Source organism: Symphalangus syndactylus, chromosome 19 (genome assembly GCF_028878055.3).
Source record: "Symphalangus syndactylus isolate Jambi chromosome 19, NHGRI_mSymSyn1-v2.1_pri, whole genome shotgun sequence".
NCBI classification, from domain to species: Eukaryota; Metazoa; Chordata; class Mammalia; order Primates; family Hylobatidae; genus Symphalangus; species Symphalangus syndactylus.
The window spans coordinates 88387302-88413051 of NC_072434.2; the positions used below are offsets into that span (position 1 = coordinate 88387302).

General features: G+C 42.7%; 2 protein-coding genes across 5 annotated transcripts; both read left to right on the forward strand.

The window, feature by feature from the left end:
* Window positions 1-4092: 4092 nt before the first annotated feature.
* On the forward strand, window positions 4093-11876 carry ZBTB18 (zinc finger and BTB domain containing 18). Of its 4 annotated transcripts, none has more exons than XM_063613527.1 (3): window positions 4093-5858; window positions 8195-9568; window positions 9601-11876. In XM_063613527.1, exons 1-3 carry the CDS (start codon window positions 5846-5848, stop codon window positions 9678-9680), a joined length of 1467 nt encoding a protein of 488 aa, XP_063469597.1. In that variant the 5' UTR covers window positions 4093-5845; the 3' UTR covers window positions 9681-11876. The 4 variants fall into 4 exon arrangements, with proteins under 4 accessions (XP_063469597.1, XP_063469598.1, XP_055090055.1 ...); XM_063613528.1 differs by having other exon boundaries at window positions 8195-8882; window positions 8995-11876; XM_055234080.2 differs by having other exon boundaries at window positions 8195-11876.
* Window positions 11877-18181: 6305 nt separating this feature from the next.
* Window positions 18182-22568, forward strand: LOC134731912 (uncharacterized). Its single transcript, XM_063613562.1, has one exon. It carries the CDS (start codon window positions 19003-19005, stop codon window positions 19462-19464), a length of 462 nt encoding a protein of 153 aa, XP_063469632.1. The 5' UTR covers window positions 18182-19002; the 3' UTR covers window positions 19465-22568.
* The last annotated feature ends 3182 nt before the right edge of the window (window positions 22569-25750 follow it).

A 25750-nucleotide genomic window follows, 5' to 3' on the forward strand; every position in this document is an offset into this window, starting at 1 on the left:
ACCTATTGCATAAAGTGTAATAAAAACACTGAGGTTTTTCAGAGATTTGAGCTGTGGTTCACACTTAAAAGTCAGACATTCATTTTATGGAGTTGCTCATCAAATTAAACTTTATTTGATCCATCAACATTTTATACTATTAAATTGTTATTAGTTGAAATGAATATGTTATTAGCACATAAAACTTGTTCCCTGGCAAGAAAGATTCATTTGTATCACTTTTAATTTCAGGACACCTAGAAAAGCATGGATTAACTGGAACTGTACAGGACTGGATTCCTCCAGAAAGAAAGTATGGTATCTTTTCCCAAGAGCTTAGAATGTATACTTTTTGCCCTTTTTTCCCCCCACTGTGGGGGGCGGGGGAGAAGTATAGATTATTAGCTAAAAAACAAACAAACAAAAAAATGACAAACTCTGTCAAGTAGCTGTGTGTCATGGTAATTTGCTCAGCCTGTTATATAGCAGTAAACACCCTACTTTGAGGTGCTTACTTGAGGGGGATATTTAGACTTTGACTTATTACCTTCCAGGGTTCCAATGGGCATTAAATAAAAATAGTACTCATTCTGTATTATGACTCCTCCGATATCAGCCTACTTTTACTCACAATTTTCATGGTGATAACTTTCCAAAGGATTAAAAGTATCATCTGTACGATAAGTTTATGAGACAGTTTAAAACAAAGAGAGTAAAAACAATTTATTTAAATGTGAAAAAAAGGGCATAAAAGACAGTCACACTAGGGGACTCTGGATAAAATGGTTGTAGCAATTGAGGGGCAACAGATTTGCTTCTTTAAATATCCATTTAATCTATATTTCCTGGCCACACTGCTCAGTTCCCAAAATGGATTCTAGTAACGACTGTTAGGGAAACACAATACATACACACACACACACACACACACAGGTTACAATTTTTGATGTATCAATGTCTTCTCCTGCACATCTTTGGGGCTGTTACTCTTCTTGTAGGTACAGTCTATAAAACATTTTGTTAGAGCTATACCTTGGCTTTAGATGCAGTAGAGCTGAGTTTCTAACCTTTTTGTAGATAATCTGAGTGTCCTAATATTTCCATGAATTGTTTAATATCCTGACACTATCAATTACTTTATGTCTACTCATGTAGAGATCTGTCACTCTCCTTAATTTTAACTTTTAGTAGATGAGAAACAGCTTGGATAACGCAAACATTTCTTTTTCCCTGAATTAGTTGGTGAAACATATACTTTTCACAAATCATTTTGTGTGCCTGTATATTTCATCAGTGAATAACATTTATTCCTTACCTTGAAACAGGTCAGACTGAAATTGGGCCTTCTACCACTAGACTGAAAAGACCTAGAATTCATCGACAGCACAGATACAACAATAGCCTTCATGGAATACAAAAACTCCAGTTTTCATAGGATATCCTTGACCTCAGTGATGAATCATGAGGGCGTAGAGGGTTGAGAAAAAAGCAGGCACATCACTACTGTTTCTAACCAGATATCTCAAAGCTATTTCAGCTCCAGGAATTCTGTCTGCTCCTGTTTTTACTTCATTAGCAATTCAACATGTCTGATTTGCCCACACAATACTTTCCAGCTACTTTACCCATTTGACCTGGAACAAAGTGAAAGCACATTTTGCCCAGTTGAAAGGTCTCCTGGCAAGTTGGTTAGCAACAGGCTTGCCAGTCTGGGTTCTGTTAGCAAAGAATAAACACATTTCATTAGACAATGACTAGTGGACCGACTTCCTCACTATGAAGTTGTCGTTGTTTTTCTATTTTATTTTCTTCAGCCATTCCCCCTCCCCCACCACTTGTTATTCAACTTTTTACTTGTAATTCTTGCCGCAACACGATTTCCAGTTCCTGACGGCAGACATTTCCACGTCTTTGTGGCTGTGATTAACGCAGTTTAATTGCCAAGAACAGGTACCGAGTAAAAGTTTATTTGAAGGAAAGAAAAGCGACACAGCAGTCTTACATCGTCCCTCGGTAGTTTAAAGTTGTGGCTAGATATGTATCAATTAAGGAATCAAGTTGAGGCATCTGCAAGTACCAATTTTGCTGTAATGCTCTAAAATTTGGTCACTTGGGGGAAGTCTTTACTTGTAACAGTGTAAGTACACAAGGGACAGGAGGGTTTTGCGAGAAAGGCAGGCGCTCTGCCCTGTTCTGCCCGTGACATGATGACGTAAGAACGACTCCCAGAAACTGCCTGAGTTGCTCGCGTCCCCAGCTCCCCGATGTGCACCTGGACGGGGACGCTGCAGGACGGAGCGAGAACGCTCCTCGGTCCCGCTCCCCTGCGCACGGGCCGGCGAGGACCCGGGCGTCTTCACCCCAACAGGAACGAGCAGAGAGAGACACCCGAAGTCGGCCTCGAGTCATCCGTGTCCCCGGGTGCCCTGCCTCTCCAGGATACCTGCGTAACTCGCAGCAGCCAAGCCCCACTACGTTCAAAAGTGTGTTTGTGGTTGTCACGGTGCACACCGAAAAGCTCGCTCCGCACCCGCAGAGTGCGCGGGGCCTCTGAGCCTGGAAACAAGCCCCTCCCAGCGCAGCTGTCGCCGCCGCCTGCGGGCTCCTTTCACTTTCTCACGGCCAAGTCACCCAGAGGGGCGCCGCTGCTGCCACCGCCGCTGCGCCCGAGGACTCCGCCCCGCGCCGCTTCGCTCCGGGCCCCCGCCCGCCCGAGCCCCGCCCACCCCAACAGTTGCTGCCTGCGATTGGAACGCGCGGGAGGGCAGCTACGGCTCGCCACCCCCATTGGCTGGGCCCCCTTGTCAGTCCGACGACTGCCCACCACCCCCTCCGCCTTCCCGAAGAGCCGCCTTCCCATTGGAGGAGTCTGAGGGCTGGGGGCGGGCGGGGAGCGCCGGTCCAGCCGCTTTCGGTCAATCGCAGAAGCCCAACGCCCGGAGGGAGGGAGGCAGGGGAAGGAGAGGGGCGGACTGAGGGTGGGGGGAACATCTGGCCGGCGCCGCCGCGTGCGTGCGTGGTGCGTCCTCCCGCCCCCTCCCCTCCCCCTCCCCCGCGCCCGCCCCCCCCGCCCCCGCCCCCCCCAACCCGGCCCGGCGGCTCCGCGCTCGCTCCCTCGCTCGCTCCCTCGCTGTGTCTGGCAGGCTGCGGCCGCCGCTGGGCTGCTGCCATGGGGAGCCGTTGAGAGTGGGGCCCTCTTCGCTCCGCCGCGCTCCTCCGGCTGCCAGCGGGGGTGGGCGGGAGGGAGGGGCGGGGGGGAGCGGGCGACGGAGCCGGGATTGGGGGGTGGGGGGGCCGGGAGGGAGGGGGGCAAGAGCCGGAGGAAGCCCACCAAGTCCGGCGGCGGCGGCGGCGGCCGGGAGGAGGAGGAGGAGGAGGCGGAGGACGCGGCGGCGGCGGGGACGCGGTGACTTAGGGCCGCTCCGTGTGAGTCCCGGCGCCGGCCCCTGGCCCCTGACCCGGCGCCCCCTCCGCGCCCCGGCGCCCCGGCACCCGGGCGGGCGGGGGGCGCCAGCTGTGCGGCCCCGGCCGGCTGGCCGGCGCGGGCGGAGGGCGGGCCGGGCCGGGGGCGCCCCCGCGAGTGGAGTTAGTTTGTGTGGTTGGAGCTGTTGGGGCGGCGGGGGGCGGCGCAGCTGCGGGAGGCCCGGGCGCGGGGACGGGGCCGCTGCAGCTGCGGGGTCGGGCGGGGTGCGGGTTCCCGGCTCCGCGCCGCGCCCCCGCGGGCCGGTGCAGCTGCGGCGCGGGGCGGGCTCCCGGCCGGTGCAGCTGCGGTGGCGCCTCTCGGGTGCGGAGGGCGGCGGGCTGGGGGAGGGGGCTTGGGAGCCGCCGCAGCTGCAGTGGCGCCCGGGACGGCCGCGGCTCCGGGGACCGGTGCAGCTGCAGTGCGCCCGGGGGAGGGGGCCGGCGGGGGAGGGGGCCCTCCCGGGCTGGTGCAGTTGCCCGGAGGCCCCGGGGGCTCGCGCGTCGCGGCGTCGGGGAAGCGGTAGCAACCACCCTCCTCCCGCTGGCTTCTTCTTACGACTTTTCTTTTGTTGTTGCCGTGACCCGGGTCTGTTTTCTCCTCTGTTGTTTAAGGTGTTTTCCTGCTGCACCGGCTCTACGCCCTCCACCTCCTTCCCTGTGGTTTTAACCTTCCTCTTTCCCCGTGTGTTTTATGCACGGCGAACTGCGTAAAGATTTGCATTGCTTCCCCACTCGGCACCCCCGCCCCCACTTCTCTGAAAAACAAAACCCCAACCTCACAAAACCCCTATGGATCCGCGGTAGCGAGACGTGAAGGGGTTGATTTGTGGAGTGGGAGTCGCTGGCCCATTGCGGTGCTTGGGACTCATTAAACTGTCACTCACCCCCCACCCCACTGGGTAAATGGGGTGATTAATGTCTGATATATTGGAATGGGTCGAGGGCATTTGTGGAGAATAGGTGGTGTGGTTGGGAAGAAATTGATCTCCCAAGGATGTCTCCTGGACTAAGCGTTCATAATTATGTCACTCACCGCGAAGTTGGAGAAAGTTAGGTTTGTGACTTTGGGAAAGCGAGAAGGACAGGACGGAGTCGTCGGGTTTTGTTACTCTTTAACTCTCCGCCACGGCTTTCTAATGGGAACGAAGTGGTTATCACCAGGGCTGGGACGCTGGCGCCTCAGGCCCCAGTTCCTTTTCTACCCCTCGCCCTCCCAGGAGTCTGAGGAGATGTATTTGACATTCAGAGATGTCGCAGCACCCTGCCCGGCACCGGTCAGCCCAGCCCGGGTCGCGTTACAGTTTCTTCAGCTATTAGAAAAGACCCACAAACTGGCTGAAAAGTTCTCAAACTTACTAGACCTGGCTTCCCCCCACACAAAGATTTTCTTGTGATCGTAAACATTACAGAGTGACCCCCCCCCCCAAAAAAAAGATTGCTAAGGGACACAGATCAAGGGGAAGGCAAGGTGCTTTTTCTGAGCAGAAAGATCAGATATGCAGGTGCAGCATTCATTTTAAGTGACTGTAGCAGGTTGTATCAGTTTATTAATTGGTCTCGTTGAACTGAAGTACTTTCCAGGATTTCAGAAAGTGCAGTTTCAGCTTGTTGGTACTGAGAATTGAAATTTGCATTGACTGTGGCAGTGTAAGACATTTTTCTGAGAAGGTAGTTGTAGATAAGTAATTAAATAAGAGTGAAATAATAAGGTGAACCAGTCTGAAGTAATAGTTCTGAACAAGTCTGCCAACATTTGAGACACGTATACCATTATCTCAGCAGAAAAAAAAAAAAGTGCGGTAATAATGTTGAAATGGGACTGGAGATGTCAAATGGGTTGGTTTAAAAATATCCCTAAACTGCCTTAGAAACTAAACGCTGGAGTTGAATAAAAGTGAATCTGGATTTCCTGAATAGCACCGTGGCTTGAGTGTGCTGTCAGTATGTAAGCCAGTCCACCAACTTAAGACAGAAGTGTTGCTATTCCATAAATACAGTAGAACTCCATATGCTGAGTTTTTCAATTTCTTCTGTTAGAAAGTTTGGAAAAAAAGGAAGACTTTGAAGTATTTTGTTTATACTAACAGAAGAGAAAAGTTCTCCTAAGAAAAAGCTGGTGGCAGGAGTGTAGAGGAGTAGCATATGGCATTAAAAGGAGCACAGCTGGAGGTAGCATTTCCATCTGAACATGATGTCAGAGCAGCTGACAGCCTGCCATCCCTCAGCCTTTTATTCTAACACACAGACAGGGAGTTAGTGTGTGCGGATCTGTGGTGGAGAAGGTATCTCATTCCTCTCTAACATCATCTCCACTTTGCATCTGTCTCTCTTAGTCTGCTTTTTTTCCACCGATGTAACAGACCTGGAGCCAGCAGGACTCAGAGGAAAGGACTTAATCAGGTTTATGTGTCCTAAAGGTAGGAGTAGCAAGAGATTAGATGGAGCATATTTCTGTTTTGGTGTTTTGTTTATTTAATTTTAAAAATCGCATTACTTTTCTAACCCAGTTTAGGAATAATATATGAAATTGAGTATTAAATGAACATCTTACTGGAGTTGAAAGTCTTGAGCTTGTTTAGTTTTAATTTTTTATCCCTTTTACTTGAGCGAGTAAATAACTTTAGTACACAGAAATATTTCAAGTTTTGAAATGTTAAGAAAGGCTTTAAAATGCTGCTTTTGGAAATCACGTTGGATTAAAATGCTTTTTTGTTGTTCACTGCTATTTAGATTTGATTGGGGTGGTGGTGGTGGGGAAATGGTAAACTGGAATCCAGCATTCAAACTTACATGAGAAGATTATTCTAGTTAAGAAGCTAGATTGTTGTGTAATTAATTCCACTGTGAAACTTTATTCTTCAAAACGTTGAGCAGCACTGCTGAAACATACAGCTGTAGTGCTTTTGAAACTGCAGGTTTTTAAGAAGAAGAAGAAAAAACCAAACTTTTGTCCCCAGGAGAATAGTTTGACTGGTTTCCTCATTTCTCTTTCAAATATATATTTAAGAGATCTTTTATTTCAGCATAACAATAATTATTTGCAGGAGTTTTTGTGTTAGCGACTAATTTAGAACTTGTAGATTTGAGCTGCCTGAATTGGCCAGACAGCTGTAATCGCACTCCCCTATTCTTAATCTCTTTATCTGGGCAGCAGCTGCCATATGGCCACAGTCAGCTGGATCAGATGTTTATAAGCTTCCTTCTTCGTCCCTCTCTGTCCTCTCAGCCTCCTAATTTGATCACGGCTACCTTGTGAGCTGCCCTCCAATCTTTATTTTTAGCCTTCTCAAGGATTAGGATTGATGTTAGCTGTGGGGCACTTAAAGTGATTGTATTGTAAATCTTAGTTTATTCTAGCAGTGGCATCTTGCAGAATGTGTTTGGGGTTAGGATGAAGTTTTAGTCTGTCTTGGGCAAAGTGTAGAAGAACAAGAAGAAGGGAAGTAATTTCCGAATATTAAATTAAGTGTATCTATTCCCAAAATGCACTTGCTGAAGATGGGTAGTGTGGAGCCTCGCTTCTGGTCACAGGAAAGGGAAGTCGGGTCTTTATTTTTCAGGAGTTTACCCACTGCAGTTGAATTCTGACCCTTTGTACATCTTTGCCTTTCCCCTCCCTCCATTTCACTTTCCCTCATCAGAAAACAAGGGCAATGATGAATATTTGCAAGAATAGAAGCTAGTGGGAAAACAAAAATATATCAAATTATATTGAAACAAAGTATTTTCTGTTGGCTGAGGTAAGGCAGAACCAGGGGAAAAAAAAGTTTCTCTTTTTCTAAAAAGGCTTAAAAAAAAATGTTGAACCTGGAAAGCTTTTGAGTTTTATTTAAGCATTGTATGCCTTTATTTTTAAAAGTTTCAATTAATTTTAATATGAAACTCATTTTGCCTTGCAACAGATCAAAGTTTAGATGAGGATTTTCAGAGTTAAATAAAGCCCCTCTGGTTCCTAATATTCTAAAAGTACAGTTTCTACAAAGAAATATAACTATTTTTTTCTCAGTTCGTTTTGAAAAATCTTTGGATTTGTTCATAGTAAAGATGATCTTTTCCATCTGTTGGTGCAGTGCCTTCTGATCTCATACATGTGTGCTATACCTGCAAATCTGAAGGCATTAACATCTGTTTTTATACACAGGGCTTTTGTTGTAACACCCTGACTTTAAAAGTAAGTTGTTTGCTAATTTCTGGACTAATTATGCAATTTCATTTTTTTTTTCTTGATTCAGCCAAATGTGTGTGTGTGTTTAAACTGTGCTAAGTACAGTCAAGTAGCAAAAGTAATAAAAAGGATGGTCGAACAAGTTTTCTTGTATGTTCCAGGATATGTTTGGGACTTTTCTTTGTTTATTATATGAGTTGTTCCTTTTGAAATCAAAGCTATTTTGTAGGTTTTGTGGGACATAATTTGATAAGTAGAGTTAATTAAATTTCTTCTGAAAGAGATCTAAATTCTTATTCTTAGTGACAGACTGTAGTTAAAGGAAGGCTTTTAAAACTTGGGTTCAAGGAAGATGGAGATGCGTCGGAAACTGTTTGGCGGGGGTAAGGAAGTTCAGAAAGTGTACATTTTCCTCCTCGCATTTAGGTCTTGTCCGTGTGATTTGGTAGTGCTTGGGTCATAAGCCTGATTAAAATTCAGGGACATGTACCACGGCGGCCAAAGCGGAATTAATTTTTTTATATGGGGACTAGAGCGCTGAAAAGTTGTTCCTGACCAGGCTCTAATGAGAAATTCCTCTCTCCCCAGGTTATGAAGACAGTATGGAGTTTCCAGACCATAGTAGACATTTGCTGCAGTGTCTGAGCGAGCAGAGACACCAGGGTTTTCTTTGTGACTGCACTGTTCTGGTGGGAGATGCCCAGTTCCGAGCGCACCGAGCTGTACTGGCTTCATGCAGCATGTATTTCCACCTCTTTTACAAGGACCAGCTGGACAAAAGAGACATTGTTCATCTGAACAGCGACATTGTTACAGCCCCCGCTTTCGCTCTCCTGCTTGAATTCATGTATGAAGGGAAACTCCAGTTCAAAGACTTGCCCATTGAAGACGTGCTAGCAGCTGCCAGTTATCTCCACATGTATGACATCGTCAAAGTCTGCAAAAAGAAGCTGAAAGAGAAAGCCACCACGGAGGCAGACAGCACCAAAAAGGAAGAAGATGCTTCAAGTTGTTCGGACAAAGTCGAGAGTCTCTCCGATGGCAGCAGCCACATGGCAGGCGATTTGCCCAGTGATGAAGATGAAGGAGAAGATGAAAAATTGAACATCCTGCCCAGCAAAAGGGACTTGGCGGCTGAGCCTGGGAACATGTGGATGCGATTGCCCTCAGACTCAGCAGGCATCCCCCAGGCTGGCGGAGAGGCAGAGCCACACGCCACAGCAGCTGGAAAAACAGTAGCCAGCCCCTGCAGCTCAACAGAGTCTTTGTCCCAGAGGTCTGTCACCTCCGTGAGGGATTCGGCAGATGTTGACTGTGTGCTGGACCTGTCTGTCAAGTCCAGCCTTTCAGGAGTTGAAAATCTGAACAGCTCTTATTTCTCTTCACAGGACGTGCTGAGAAGCAACCTGGTGCAGGTGAAGGTGGAGAAAGAGGCTTCCTGTGATGAGAGTGATGTTGGCACTAATGACTATGACATGGAACATAGCACTGTGAAAGAAAGTGTGAGCACTAATAACAGGGTACAGTATGAGCCGGCCCATCTGGCTCCTCTGAGGGAGGACTCGGTCTTGAGGGAGCTGGACCGGGAGGACAAAGCCAGCGATGATGAGATGATGACCCCAGAGAGCGAGCGTGTCCAGGTGGAGGGAGGCATGGAGAGCAGTCTGCTCCCCTACGTCTCCAATATCCTGAGCCCCGCGGGCCAGATCTTCATGTGCCCCCTGTGCAACAAGGTCTTCCCCAGCCCCCACATCCTGCAGATCCACCTGAGCACGCACTTCCGCGAGCAGGACGGCATCCGCAGCAAGCCCGCCGCCGATGTCAACGTGCCCACGTGCTCGCTGTGTGGGAAGACTTTCTCTTGCATGTACACCCTCAAGCGCCACGAGAGGACTCACTCGGGGGAGAAGCCCTACACATGCACCCAGTGCGGCAAGAGCTTCCAGTACTCGCACAACCTGAGCCGCCACGCCGTGGTGCACACCCGCGAGAAGCCGCACGCCTGCAAGTGGTGCGAGCGCAGGTTCACGCAGTCCGGGGACCTGTACAGACACATTCGCAAGTTCCACTGTGAGTTGGTGAACTCCTTGTCGGTCAAAAGCGAAGCACTGAGCTTGCCTACTGTCAGAGACTGGACCTTAGAAGATAGCTCTCAAGAACTTTGGAAATAATTTTATATATATATAAATAATATATATATATATACATATATATAAATAGATCTCTATATAGTTGTGGTACGGTCTAAAAGCAGTCTTGTTTCCTGGAAATAAAAAGTTGGGATATTAACTTGTTTTGCACTTTAGAATAGCATGAGAATCTCACTAATTTAGCATTCTGATAAAAGAAACTTTAGAGCAAGTCAGAATAGAGAGGTGTTTTCCTTTGAGGGGTAGGGGAAGTAAGCCAATAAGAACCTTTTAAGCGAATCGTCCTATCACAAATGCTTTCATATGGCTTAATTTTGTCAACACTGCATTGTCTTTTGAGCTCTTTTTTTCCCCCCCAACAAAGTTGTTTTTTTTTTTTTTTTTAAGTAGAAATTCCCTCCAGTTTTATTAGCCTCTTTATATGTCTCAAATTGCATGAATTTTTTCTGGCTGTTGGAAACCTGAATGCTTTTAGACCCAAATGGAAAATTTCTGAAATGCTGGATTATCTATTTTTAAACAAGCAGTTGACTTAAAACTTTCTGTGGCAACTTCTGGTTTTCTGACGGTTCCCAGTTAGAGAAATGCTGAAAGTACACTGGGATCACTGGGACACTGTCTTATGAAGGTTTGCTTGGGATGAAAAAGGATATTGCAGCTTCAGCAGTGTTGAACTGTGTGTTTAAAAATGTGAATTACTGTTATTGTATACTGTAATTGATTACAGGGGCTGGGGGGGTGTCAAAGAACTTGACAGGTTGTATTGATGCTCTTAGTTGAGTCTTGAAAAGTAAATATTAACGCTACAGAAATGCATGAGTTTCAGTATATTTTTTGTCTTTGTTTGCATTGTATAACTTTAACGAGTGAGTTTAAAATTATTTAATTTCCTTAGAAAAATAGCACCATTTGGAAAAAAAAAAACTGGTGTTATGAAGAACGTAAATGCACTGTTTTTATTTTTATTTTATATAATTTAAATTGACTTTCCCACTGTCTTTAAGTTGAAACTGTTAAGCTGAATAAAAACTTAAGCTGCAAATTGATAACTTCGCTACATAACAAGGAAAATATAAATGTTTACAAACAGCTTAAAGATTTGCATGTGCAGTGTGCATTTATAACAAACTTCTAATTGCACAAAACCCATGCCAGCTCAGAGTTTAGGTGTACACATTTACCCAGTTGAGCATTTTTAGAATAACTACTGCACAACTTGACAATAGGTCATTCTCTTTTTTTTGTTGTTTGCTCCCTTTTTCTTTTTCTGCCCTTCTTCCTTTACCCTCCCTCCCTTACTCTCCCCCCCCCACCACCCTCCACCCCCAACTCATGAAAAGATTCTATGGACTGAAAAAGCCCCAGGCTGAAAGGACTGGACTGCCTTGATTGACGTGGGGAAGGGGGTTAGTAGACTATGTGGATTGCGGCAGCAGAGGCTGCAGCCTAACGTGTGGTTTTAATGACCAGCACGCAAGGCAAAAGCATTTTGCACAGTGTTTGTTTTCCTGTCTTGCACTTACAAATAAGGTCTATGGGAGTAGCATGGAAAACGTTTGCTGTTTTTCCCTTTTTTTTTTAATTGCTTTTGTTTAAAATTTGATCGCCTTAACTACTGTAAACATAGCCTATTTTTGTGCTTAAGATACTGAATGGAAAACTCCATTGTGTGTTGCTGGACTGTTTTGGAAATATTTGGTTAAATGTGTGTTAATTTGGCTGTAATGGCATTTAAAGCAAACAAACAAACAAAAAAAGCTGTGAAAATGGCCTTGGAGCATTATCTTTAGTTACTTGAAGAGTTTCTAGTTTTTTTAAAATACAGTTTATGTTAAAATAATTTTTATTAATTTAGAGAAGACAATCAATGTCTGTGAGAAAACGGACTTTCTTTTGGATTTTCTTTTTGTGGTCATTGTGAGTGATTGCTTTTTTCTTTTCTTAGTTTCACATTCTTCCTTTGTTCTAAAACTTAGACTGACATCTAGCTTTGACAATCATAGTATGTTTTATTTTCCTGAGGGGGGAATAACTTATAATGCTGTTTAGTTTTGTACTATTGGTGTGTTGGTGAATTTTTAAACTGTGTGCTAACTGCAATAAATTATATGAACTGAGAATTTCTTGTGTGTATTTTTTGTTGTGATTATGTAGTGTATAGATTCTAAATATGTATCGCACCTGGCATCTTTAATATCAATTCTATTCGGAGTTTATGAAATTATGAGAATGCCTTAAATCACTCGAATGGAAAATGTGTAAACATTCTAGTCACTTAAGAAGATACTAAATGCACATTTAAAAAATGTGACCCATTTTCACAATCTACATCAAGAATGTTGAGGTAATTCCCTAGAAACTCATGAATCATGAAACTACGTGGCAGCATAGGTTTTTAAAAATACACTGTACAACTACTAATCCATATACCATAAGTCATTTTTCATGTGTAATTTTATCCTAAGTTGATTGGTCAAATCTATTCTCCTGTGTTCTGGTTTAAGTGGAAAATTGAAGGAGACCGGATGTTTTAATTTGGAAGACTGCTTGGCTAATGACTGGAATTCTAGGCAATTGAATTAGCAGGCATGCAATTGTTCACGATTAGCTGTATACATCCTTTTTGTTGCTGGGAGAACTTGAAAGTTTCCAGGTTTTAATTCTCAAGTTTTAATTTAAACATGTAATTAAATACATAGACCATTGAAAGAACTCTGTTCCCTGCTTTTTGTGATTGTCCCAAGTTTATGCTTATCTAGTTGGGTACAAGTCAGGGTGAGAAACATTGCTGGTTGACCTGGGTAGGGAATTGACAGAACGCTCACACACACGGATGATACTGTAGAGGAATTGTCACGAACAACCCTAAGCTCAAGCAGTCAGGTGCAGGCACGGAGAGGTTTTGTAAATCCGTGCTTGTCTCTAACTTCCAACCTTAAATAGAAATATGACTATGAAATTTTACATTATTACTGTCAAAAGTAAACTATGTTTATATTCAATGGCCTATAGTAAGGTCAATATTTTTAACCTACAGAAGTGGGATATAAGGTCTGAAGTTTGAAAATGGACCATTTACCAAGTACCCGGTGGATTTGGATAGGAAGCCACAGGGATTTTGTCATGAAGTATAATAACATAATTTGGAGTCCTAATTTCCATCCCCCCCGCGTTTTTTTTTTTTCTAAAACAGAATTTTTAAAGTATGTAACTCATCCTTGGTTTTAACCAGCCAAATACTGTTTCACATGAAAGGGGAATGTACATTTGACCCCCATAGGATAATTTCTTGAGCAGTTACAAGCTTATAAAAAAGGGAGGGAGGGGGACTTTTTATTTTCAGTTCCTATAGTAACTGGTCAAAGTATCTCAAAGCTTCCTGAAGATGTTGAGCGTTTACTTGACAATTTAGTTCTGTGGACTAACATCTAATTGGAAGTGAGGAACATCATCTTAACAATCTTAACTGGATGTGCTTATAAAAATAATATTTTGACATGATTTGGAAGAAATAACTTCTTAAAACATTCTTTGCAAACTAGAACAGAATATTAATTACACAAACTGCCACATTTGGTAAGTGAAATGAAGGAATCATTTATTTGCCACATTTAAAAAAGGAAATTAATTTGTCATGTGATCGTGTTGGAAACCATTAAAACTGATCCCTCCTTTGACATCTGGCTGATACATAAGTATATCTTAAATATGTAGTTTTATTTACTTTTGAAAACTTTTTCCTTTAGATAATCAGTTATGCACTGGATTGATGTGGGTTCAGCATTGTGTGCTAGGGGTACCCTAGGGAAGATCCAAGAATTATAAAGTGTTAAGGATACTAGTTTCGGATTTCCTTTCTGGATAATTATGCTATCAGATTGATAGGTGAATCAAATAGAGTTTTTCTTTAACATTTGTTATGAATATCTACAAATAGGTTATTGAAAGGTTGGAAAAAGGGGAATACTATATTAACATTTTAGAACAGTTAAATATGGCCAACATAATCATTTTCCAAGTAAATCTTTTAAACTACCATCAAAAAATCTTTTTTTTTTTTTTTTTTTTTTTTTTACCAAGAAGTGGCACTACTTAAAAAAATCTCGAACTTCCAAGTGTTACGTATAAAACACACACCGACTCACCGACTCGATGAAGCCTTGACTCGAGAAATCCCATTGTACAGATAAGATTTTTTTTTTTAATGGTCTTGAGACCTCAAAATTTCCTGCATGGCGTGACTATTTTATTCCTATAAAGCTTAAAATATTCTTTGATTTCCACTATAACGAGGGAAAGTTTCACATGCTCTGACTAGGAACCTGAGATAATTTTATATTTTAATTTGTAGATACTGACCTAAATTTTTGTTATAATTGTTGCAATGCTTGAATTTGCTGATAAGGTACAGTGAATTGAGTGTGAATTTGAAATGCAGCAAAGAAAAGCTTCCTTTTCACTGAAATTACTTGACATTAAAATGCTAAAGATACCATCTTTAAAAATAAAGGAATAGTTTTATTTTTCAAAAGCAAATAGCTTTTAGGAGTTTCATTTTGGCTGTAGTCCAAATTTATTATACTGACAGGATTTTGTCCCTTATGTTAAAATTTTTGTACCTTTGCCTACAAAAACACGGCAAAATATCTTTGTATATAATCCCTTGGTTTAAAATGTAGAACCACTTATCTTTTGACTCCGAGTAGGTTTACTTCCATAAAAAAGAAACATTTTACGTTTCTAGGACCTCCATCCTTGCTTACATTTCCTTAATATTATAAAAGGACAGCCAAAGTAATCAGATATTATTGATGACACAGGAGGTTTTTTAGAAATACTCATTTTCAGAGGCACTTTAGAAATTAGACTTTCAGTATTTTTGCGAACCAACCCCTTAAAAAAATCTTTACTAATTAACTTTTGTAATTTCTTGTGAAAGAAGCTAAACTCCAAATTTAAAACACTGTAATCAGAAAGGATGAGGTCATAGAAATGAAACAATGGCATGAAAAGTTGTTTTTTTTTAAGTCTAAATACTTTATAATGTATCTGCTTACACTAAATACATTGTTGAATTAATCATCCTGGTAATTCAGGCTTATAGGATAGTATTTGTCTAAAAATATTCAAGCACTTGAAATAAATCAGCATTTTTTTTGAGAGGGATGAATTATCCAGGTAACTTTCCTGATTCGATTCTAACATTTACTAATTTACTGTGCATCGTAATTCCTAGGTTTATGTGATCACGGTACTTTTCTTTAGCTGTAGGTACTTTACAAAAAAAAAAATTCTTTGAAAACCAAAATTTTTCTTGACTTTTGGGGCACATATGGCCAAATAAGGTATCTCCCTTTTCTAATCTTTGGAAATGGGTTTGCAGTTAAGCTTGCAATTTGCTATAGGAGGCATTCTCTAGTTAGTTTGGCAGGAAAGGAGTGAAAACCCAATTTGGCTTTAAAATGTAGCACATTAGTCAGTAACAGTTTCAGTGAGGATATTTAGAGTGGCTTTGAGAGGCCGTGTGACACCCAGAGAGAGTCCATTCACGGAAATGACTTATTTACACTTTGTTATAATCTCTTTAGTTAATCATTAAATCAAGTAGCTTTTATTAAATGTCAATACGTATGGTTAATATGACTACATAGGAATTTTAAAAAGTCATATTGCCCCAAATATTCATGTTTGTAAAGGGTATATTTGTAGTTAATATGAAGTGGAGCTTGGAAAATGTATTTGAATATTGGTAAACATTTATAGGACAGATTAAATTTGCTGTTTCAATACATAATGCATATACAGTGGTATGAACTTGAAAGAATAGCATAACCTTATTTATGGATGCTATATGCCAAACCAGAGCTAACTTTTGATATGTGGCAGCTTAAAAGGATGTATCTTTATCATGTATGATTTATAAATATATATTACTTAAAACTGTAAAACAGGACACATTCATTTTATTTTAAAAATCATATTTAATGCAGTTTACCTTTGAGAGGATTTTAAAGACCCAAACATTTTTGTATATCTGATGCTCTGAAATGATCTTTGATCAAAGTAAGAGCATTTAGATTTTTCATCTGACTCTCTTAAAATTTGTTTTTGAAAACAGCCTCGAAATATACGCATACCTTTTCTGTCGACCGTGCCTTTGGAACTGCATCATGTAAAGTAGCTGTTTGGTAATATTGAAATGCTATTGCATATTTACTAGGCAGCAATGCTTCCTAAGGATGTCTATTTGGATAATTTTTGGAAAAGCACAATAGTACAATAATAGATAATTAAAACATTTAAGAAAAGTAGTCATCGTTTGTGAACCAGAGTTACCATAGACGCTGGTGCCAACGATTTGTATTTAGTGTAAAAAAAATCAATTTTTTTCTAATTATAATGGTTTCTGAGTGTCACTTAAAAGCTTTATGAAGTAGAAGAAATTTGAGCACAGAACCATAGCTCACGAAAATCTAATTTATAAAAGTATTTTTATAACTACCTGTTTTTGAGAAAGAAGGTCTCATGCTTGTGCACGTGATGAGGGAGAATGGGACAGGTTTATATTCGAAGCATAGTCATTATCCACGAACCCTTAGCATAACATTTAAGAGCTCTTCAAAATCTCCGAGATTTCGCAACTGAATAAACCGAAAGAAACTGAAGTCTGGCAGATGGAATATTCCTTTAGGTTCTGATTTTTGTTGAGATGCAAACTAAAATTCATACTTTATAGTTGGTTCTCTCTGTTTCTCAATGTCCTTTTATTTACTATAGATGGGTAAATTTTATGCATCAAGTGATTTTGACACCATTGCACAACTGAATTTTCAAGCCAAGTTTGTTTTTGTGTCTGACTTTCTACCATTCTGAAAAAATCGAAACAAATTTAAAATGAACACTGTCTTTGAAATGGGCCCTATTTCCCGCTGGGTACCAGCAAACTGCATATTCCCCCTGAGGGAGGGCTGAGCATGCAGATGAAAGAGCTGAGGCATTTTCCAGGGGCTTATGACAATAAACGACATCGAATTGGATGAAATCCTTAGGTTAAAGGAAAAAAATAAATTAGGGAATATGTTGGGTCACAATGAAGTTTTGCTTTTCATAGTAAGTGTGAAGTCTAGAAAATGTGGTGATTTCTCACATTCTATTTATATGTTATTTTACTTGAGGGATGCCTCAGAGCAGTACTAGAATCACTTCAGTGCAAAAGGAGGAGGAAAGGAGGGTTTGTCATCATGTATTCAGTTCGCTATGTAAAGGTGCTTATCTTGCAGTAAAAATAATATTTTAGTCAAAGTATGACAGGCGGTTTGTAGGCTTGACCAGTATGGAAGGATTTTAAATGACTGGAGTGTTTCTGTTTAAAAGTCAGTCAAGTAACCCCCTCAAAGACTAAGGCGATCAATCCTCCTATCGTTATTCTTGTTTAGTAGTACATATATGCTTTTTTTCTCTCTCCTGACATAACAGAACGTTTAAGCCTTCTAACCAAAAACAATTCCAAGCTTACATCTGTATCCTGAATTTTAAAATTTGCATTCTGGCCTGGTCGCTTTTGAAATAATGAACTAATTCTGTTATTCAAATTATAAAAATCCAGTGGCCAGAATGGCCCAGTTGTTTTCCATTATTTGTAAACCTACAGTGTATGTCCGATCATCCCCCCTTACAGACTGCTGCATCACATGCTTTTCCACAGAGAGTGATTGAAAATCACAAAAACTTACAGCTGGAAGGGGCAACAGTGACTTCCGGTTCATTCATCCTGAAAGTGGAGGAGCAGGCATGGGGAGGTGAAACGGCTCAAAGCTCTTCACAAACATTTCATACCTTCCCCAAACCTTTGGTATCTATCATTTTATAGATGAATTTTTCTGTTTAGAGGCACACAAAGCCTGAATTCCTTGCTCTGGGCACATCTTTGATCAAGTCTGAATCTGAAATCAACATTCTGGTTATGCCTAAGTGATAAAATTTGCATTATGCAAATATCTATTTACCATGATTACATGTACCATTGTCTGCGATCTATGTTTACCAATGGAATCTAAGATTGGAGTGATACTATTTCTTTTCCTGACTTTGACCCTATCAACTATTTAAAAAATACATACAGCGGAACGTTCTCTGATGGTGTCAAAGAGGACACGTTTTGGCCCATCTCCTTCTGGCTCACCAAGAGCTAAAGCCCTGTCAGGATCCTCCTGACCGACACGCTCTCCCTCTCTGCTTCCAGCTACGAAAGGGTTGCTTGGGTTTCCAAAACATGTTATTTGTTCAACCACAACGAGGCACTGCTCCTTGCAGCTAGTCACTGCAGGGTTGTCAGAGCTGTTGCTGGACGTGCAGAAGGGAGAGATGAAACATGGACCGAGGGCTTCAGCCAAACGGGATCCTCAAAACTTGTTTGCTGCTGAAATGGGAGAATTGAATATTTTTCCACTTAATCTGAAAATTGGCCTTGGTTTCTTGGAATGTTTCTCACCTCCTCTCAGCATCATCTACTGGAAAGAAGGCTCAAGAGAAAGTTGGGGAAGATCTATCAATGCAACACCCGAGGAAACCCACCCTGATACCTTCATTTCTCCATTTGTAAGACCAGCATAATCATACCCGTGTCACCTTTTTCTTTAGAATAACATGAAAATGAATATGCAAAAGCATTAAGCTTTCAGAGGAAAGATGCTATGCAAATTTGAGGTGACCTCACTATTACAATAATAATTTTTTTTTGCACTAAGAGGAAATTTTTCCTTATCCTAAAGCCTTCCTACCAAGGTGGACTTTTTTCAGTGTGGGTTTTTGTGATTTAAATTCAACAAACACTAGTAGTTTCAAGTTTATTTCAGTATTAAGCAGGAAAGCAGTTTCTGCATGAAATGTGAAAATTAAAATACCATAGTAATGAAAAAGATCCCGCATCCTCAGGTGGGTTTTGTAGGTGTGTACATGTTTAGCTATGCACATCTCATATCACTTACATTGTACTTGTGATTCTTTTCTCAAATCCCAACTCTCTCAAAGCCCTTTCAAATCTCTATGTGATTAACTAGTCCAAAGGCTAAGTTGGATACAGATATTTTTTCTCTTCAGGCTGAAGAAATCAAGACTGAAAGCTTTGGTTCGTGTTTACTCTTGTATCATAAGTATTTTTAAAAGTATGATTAATATATATAATAACAAACAGGCACAGCTCCCCGGGGAGGCACACATATTAAAATGATTTACCCAGAGATTTAAATGATTTACCCCACTTTCAACAGGAGAAGGTGGCCCATGCCAGAGCAGGTCTCAGAACCTCTCAATCTCAGGCCTCGCCTCATCTACGTGCTCTTTTATGTGCAGGTGCAGCCCACGTTGTGGTGTAATGCAAATCTATGGCTAGACTGTATCACAGCGAATAAATCCATTTGGAGGAAAAGGCACCTGGTGAAAGGCCACAATGCGATGGAATGCAATGCTGCTATGTGCGATGCTGCTCACAAGAAAACTTTGAGTAAATATTGCATGGGTCAAACTTACGATCCAACTTTTTCACGTAACAGGGCCATGTATTGGATAGCTTCAGAATCCCCATTCAGCGTGTCCACTTTGCTTTTTGATGCAATGCCACCTCACAAAAGCATTCGAGCCACAGTCATCTTTTTTTTCCTTCTTTCTCCCCTTGCTGTAATGACCCAAATCTCCATTTTTATTTTGTAATTTTCGTAAGCTTTTTAAGGCAATGACTATAATAACTCATGTTTGGTGAAATAATTCTTTTGGTTGATATATTTCATAGTTTGGTCTCTAAAAAAAGTTAAAAAACAACAACAAGAACCAAAAACAAACAACCCCCCGCCCCAAGCTTCCCTCTGCTTGATGCCATAGACAAGAGTCCAAAGGACATTAGCTGCTCCATTGCACACATTGGAAGGGAGAGTTTGCTGTGAGCTCAGTCCTTCTAATAGACTGGCAATTTTGTAAAAGGTTTAGAGAATTTTGTTTAACCATTTCTGCATGTGTTTTTAATGAGCTCATGACGGTTTCTAACAAAGGCCAGGTTGTGTGTTTTCCAGCACTTTCTGACCTGATTCCTCCCTGCTGACTTGGGGAGTGTGCACCTGTGCTTCTCTCCTGGCTCACCTATGGGAGTCGGGGTGGTGGGGCCATCTCCGGGCCTGTCTTCACGCCAGGGATGAATCATGTAGTAGGCAGAGTGGAAGGAGCCTCTTTGTTGACAGCTTTCCATCTGGACTTTGGATATGGCTGATCGTTCATGTAGAGCTGTGGTTAGCTGGAAGGGGCTACGCGAGTCAGCTCCTCCTTAAGGGATCAAGGGTGTGTAAAACATCAGGAAAGAACTGCCCGGGATTTCATTTGCAAAGCTTAGAGAAGCATTTTATCCTCTGAGTTTCAGGTAGCCAGAGTTGTGAATGTGTATGACTGCAGCTTTGACAGGTTGGTCTTTAATAGTCAATAGGATCATTTATAGCCTCATTCAGATAATCCAACTGGAGTACACCTGAATAAATACATCAAGCTCAGGTGGCTAAAAGCTAACCCCTTTCGAGTTTAATAATTAAAATAAACAGAGCTATGAAGATGAATTTCAGTTTGTCATGCATAAATGTAAGAAGCTCCATAAAGGATGGTGTTCTGTGATTCATATAGGAGTATGATGGATGTATGATACGTTTTCCACAGCTATTTAAGAAAACATGATTATCTTAGTCATGGGGTAAAGTTATGTGAAGCATTGCACCATCCAGGCTGTGTCTGGGCCAGTACAGATTTTTTTTTCTTTTTCTTTTTCTTTCTTTTTTTTTTTGTGAAAGATTACTTCTTGGCAAACTAGATATGCAAACGCCAGAATACAGTAAAACCACATTTAATTGGACCTACTTGCCAACTTCTTGAACACAGCTTGGATTATTCCACTGGAGGCTGCTTCTGTTAAAAGCTGGGGGAGGAGGAAGTGGCATATTGACAAGACTTCAGATAATTTTTTTTCACTCGAAGTACAATTATGCAATGAGCCAAGTTTGGAAGTATTTTACTATGTTTAATAATTATTATTAAAGATATTGTAAAACATATGCATTTGTTAAGTGGAATGTAATGGGAGTAAAATCATGTCATCAATTTTCCTTTGGATATATTTTCCCATTTTGTGTTTTATTTGACAGCCTTCCAAATTGATTCTAGCCAAAACCATGCACTCTAATATATATCATACTTGATATTAAAGTGAGAATGCGAGTAATTTATAGAATCTGAGTGAGAACAGTTTTCTTCTCTTAGCCAGCCTATGCGGAGCTGCCACCTCTGCTCAGGTAGCAACTGACACACGCCTTGTCCACAGAAAGGAAAATAATAGGGGTCCAGAGTTCCTCCACACATCCTCCCTGATAGACACTCCAAAACCCACATATCCCAGGCATTGTTCAGTGGGAGATCAGGGGCAAGGAGAAGGATAACTACTTCTTTATGTGTATGTGAATCTAGAGGAACCAGACTCGTCTCTGGAAATGCAGGTGGGAAGTAGGATTCACTGAGAAGCCATCATTCTGCTCAAGTGAGTCCTGACTTCAGGCGAGGGATCCTAAAGGTGACACCGCAATCCTTCACCTGGAAAGCCAAGGAGGCATGACATCGATGTGTTTCACATCCTAAGCTTAAACAAATGTATATTGTTTTTACTGCCTCTTTCTCAAGGGGGAACACAGCCCCTGAAACTGCACTCCTTGAAACCGAACAAAGGTGCCATCGCTAATGATTAGCAAGATGCTCCGGATGGTTTGCATCGAACTCCACCTGCTATGTGAAAACCCCATGCTTTTCTCACTTTCCCACTCAAGCTGCTTAGCAGTTGGGTCCTCCTCTCCTCCGAGTGTGGTTATGTGTCGGTTTGACTTCTGTGTGCCCTGTGATTTCATTGTTTTCTTCTGCCCTGCCACAGCAGATGACCAGTGGAGGCAACCCGCTGACAGAGGAAAAGGGCAGGTCCCTGCATCCATCTCAGCGCCCTGCAGCGGGCGGCCTGTCTTTCAGGCGGGAGTTCCCAGCGGCGTTCCTAGGTGTTTTGAATGTGTGCCCCGGGCTGGGGGAAGCCTCGTGCAGTTCTGCTGCTGTGGGAGGCAGGGGGGACTGGAGGGGACGGGAGCAGTGTGAGGCTTTCATGTGCAGAGGGGACATGAGGACATCTGGACGGCATCCCTGTGAGCAGGGCTCCTGCTGCAGGCCTTTGAAAACCCTGCTGCCCCAGCTCCCCAGGGCCTTGGAACTTTCTCCCCAGAGAATGCAGAAAAGCCAGTGCCCTTGATTTCCTAGACATCTACAGCTTCGACACGTGCAGGGTTGTCCAGGAGCAGTGAGGTTTGGGGTGAGGGCCTGAGCACTTTCTGAAAAGTGCTTGGTTCTAAGAACCTGGAACTAGGAGTGAGGAGTGACATGAGTTCTGCCCTCAAGTCCTCTGATAACCAGCTGTGCAGTCTTGAACAAGTGACTTCATCTCTTCATCTTTAAAATAAACCTTTTGGGCCAAATGACTCGAATGTTTTTCCAACTCTATTTTTTTTTTTTTTTTTACCTGTTTAACAGAAATGCTGATTGAACTTGGGCTGGGAACAAAGAAATCTTTTCTAATTAGAGTAGAACTGATGACTAATATACTGCTCAGGCTTCTGAGGCTCGTTGGGATCAAAGGCACACTCACTCTGATAAGGGAGGGCACAGACCGGGCTGCTGACTCTTTCCACCAGCCTTTGGGTTTTAATATCTAACTCCAGTTATGTCCACGCATGCTGGCCATGTGCTAGACACACGCTTCCTTGTCTTTGCTCAAGTCTAGTGGCTTTTGGGTTATTTGTATTTTTTAATAGGAGAAACCTGAGAGATCCTAAGTAGATATTAGGCAAGAGCTTGTCTAGTTCCATGTTTTGTTTTGTTTTGTTTTGAGATAAGGTCTTGCTCTGTCACCTAGGTTGGAGCTCAGTGGTGCAATTGTGGCCCACTGCAGCCTCGAACTCCTGGCTCAAGCCATCCTCCCATCTCAGCCTCCTGAGTAGCTGGGACAACAGGCGTGCCCTTCCTGGCTAATTTTTTTTTTTTTTTTTTGTAGAAACAGAGTTTTGCTGTGTTTCCCAGGCTGGTCTCAAACTCCTGGGCTCAAGTGATTGGCCCTCCTCTTTCTCCAAATGTGCTAGGATTACAGGCATGAGCCACCGAACCTAGCCCAGTTCCATGGATTTTAAAAATGTTAAACACCTACCTTTAAGAAAGATGATGAGGCAATATCACCTTTGTTTTTGTTGCTGTCGATTAAAGAGAATGACTCCTAAGGAGTCATTCCTATGAGTCTTGCAGAGTGGTTCTCTGTCTGTTCAGCTCCTTCACAGAGTCTTGGTTGGACAGTTCCCCGTCACCTTCCCCGACAGGGCCTTGCCTTTGAAAAGGCTAATTCTGGTAGACAGGCAGCTTCAACAGGAAGTGGCACACCAAGGACCATTGCTTGTGGATGTGGTTCCTGGGATGTGGACTGTCCAAGGGGATACTGATAGGCCTAAAGATCAGGGATCATTTGACTTTGGTAGATTGTCAAAAGGGAACAGAACACAATTGCAAATGGACTTTAAAATGAGAGAAAATCAAATTTCTAGTGACAATCATAAAAACGCCACAATCCACCATGGACAGCCACACCACCAACCGAGTCATTTTTTATATTTCTGGCTTGTACTTAATCCATTCCAGCATGGAGCAAAATGCTACCAGTGTTCTGTGAAGAAACAGTCCAAGAGAATGATTGCAGTCTAATTTGCATAAGAGTCTAACTCAAATATTTTCACTTTTTTTTTCATTTTGAAGTCACAAAGTAAAATGGTTGAGGAATTTAAGATTAGCATGTAAGCGAGACTGAAATAGGACTATGTTCTCATATTAGTTAAAACTCTTTGGTTGCAAGGAAGAGAAATCCAACTTAAGTGAGTTTAAGCCAAAAAAGAATTTTATTATAAGGCTACTTGGATTCAATGGAATCCAAAAGAGGAATATGGCTAGGCCTTGCGAGCAGCTAGAACTAGAAGCTCAAATGCCGTCTGGATTTGCTCTCCTCTCCTTGCCTCTGATTCTCTTTCTGCTGATTGGCATTTTCTATTCCTCAGTCCACATGGTGGAGCAGGGCTGCCAACTGCTTCTGCATTAACATGCCTTCATTTTCAGACACCCAGAGGGAGACTGACTTCTTTTGTCAGTTGCAGTTCCCAAATCCTGGGGGAGGGCTCTGATTGGCCCGTTTGGATCAGGTGCCCACCTCTTGACCAATGGTCGGTGCCAAGGGCGAGGCCCGTTGTAGCAAAAGTTAGTCTCCCATGGTGCCATACTGAAGGCACCGCATATGCACAGGGGCCACGGGAGCAGGGGAGACAGTTCCCCAGAATGCACCTGGTGCTGAGCTGACGAAGCAATGGGGGCTCCTTACATTTCTCAACGAAAATTAAAGGGAAATGAGGAGAAAATATTATTTCTTTGGAAGTGAGAATAGTATATTCTCCCTTTTGGTGTTTCCAGAGTTCATTTCTAACCCATGGCCAAATGGTTAAGTGAAATAATGTTTTGTTTTTTTTTAAAGTACAGTAAAATATTAATTACTTTTCACTCAACTTGGCTTATCTAATCTTCTTCCCTTACGACCTTACAGTCTTGGAGCATGTTCATATACATTTTTCTGAAACCCTTACTTGATCCATGCTGCAGAGGCCATGAGACTCAATTGCTGAGCCGACCCTTCAGCTATTTAATATCGATCCAGGTGCCCTGTGGGTGGGACAGAGGGTGATCAGACAACAGCACCCGTGAACAAAGAAGATGTCTCCCCTTTCTCCGTGTTCGGGACGGAGGAAGGAGACTCACGTCACTGGAGAGCTCTGTATTCACAGCAGGTGTGGAATGTGAGTTCTCCACCTAGAAACACCGGAATCTAGGAGGCGAGGGCATGGAGGAGTCGAGGGCATCAGTGCAGGTTAATGGGAACCAGGCCCTCTGAGCCTGAGCACCCGGGAGCATCAGCCAGGGTACTGGCTACTGACAAAGTCACACTCCCCTTCTCCTGTGCTTTCAGTGCCACTGTCGGAAAATGAAGCTGTCCCTTAGAAGATCCCTCCTTCCAGCCCCTGGGACACCTGGCTTTCCTGAGCCAAGAGCAGAGAACCACTGTTTCATTTTTTATTTATTTAAATTTTTTTTAACTTTTGTTTTGTATTTTTAGAGATGGACTCTTGTTCTGTCACCCAGGCTGGAGTGCAGTGGTGTGATCACAGCTCACTGTAACCTTGAACCCCTGGGCTCAAGTGATCCTCCTGCCTCAGCCTCCTGAGTAGATGGGATTACAAGTGCGTGCCACCATGCCCTGCCCCACACAGTTTTTTGTTTTTGTTTTTGTTTTTCTTGAGACGGAATTTTTGCTCTTGTTACCCAGACTGGAGTGCAATGGCACAATCTTGGCTCACCGCAACCTCCGCCTCCCGGGTTCAAGTGATTCTCCTGCCTCAGCCTCCCGAGTAGCTGGGATTACAGGCATGCGCCTCCATGCCCGGCTAATTTTGTATTTTTAATAGAGACAGGGTTTCTACACGGAGTTTCTCCATGTTAGTCAGGCTGGTCTCGAACTCCCAACCTCAGGTGATCTGACCGCCTTGGCCTCCCAAAGTGCTAGGATTACAGGCGTGAGCCATGGCGCCCGGCCCACAGTTTGTTTTAAATGGCAGACACAGGCTGGACTCTGTGGCTCATGCCTGTAATCTCAGCACTTTGGGAGGCTGAGGCAGGAGGATCACTTGAGCCCAGGAGCTCAAGACCAACCTGGGTGACATAGCGAAACCTCGTTTTTACAAAAAAAGCCAAAAAACAAAAAACAAAAATTAGACAGGTATGGTGGTGTGCATCTGTGGTCCCAGCTACTCAGCAGGCTGAGGTGGGAGGATCGCTTGAGCCTGGGATGTTGAGGCTG

Coding starts and splice junctions, on each gene's coding strand:
- LOC134731912 (XM_063613562.1), top strand. CDS start 19,003: ATGATTTACCCCACTTTCAACAGGAGAAGGTGGCCCATGCCAGAGCAG.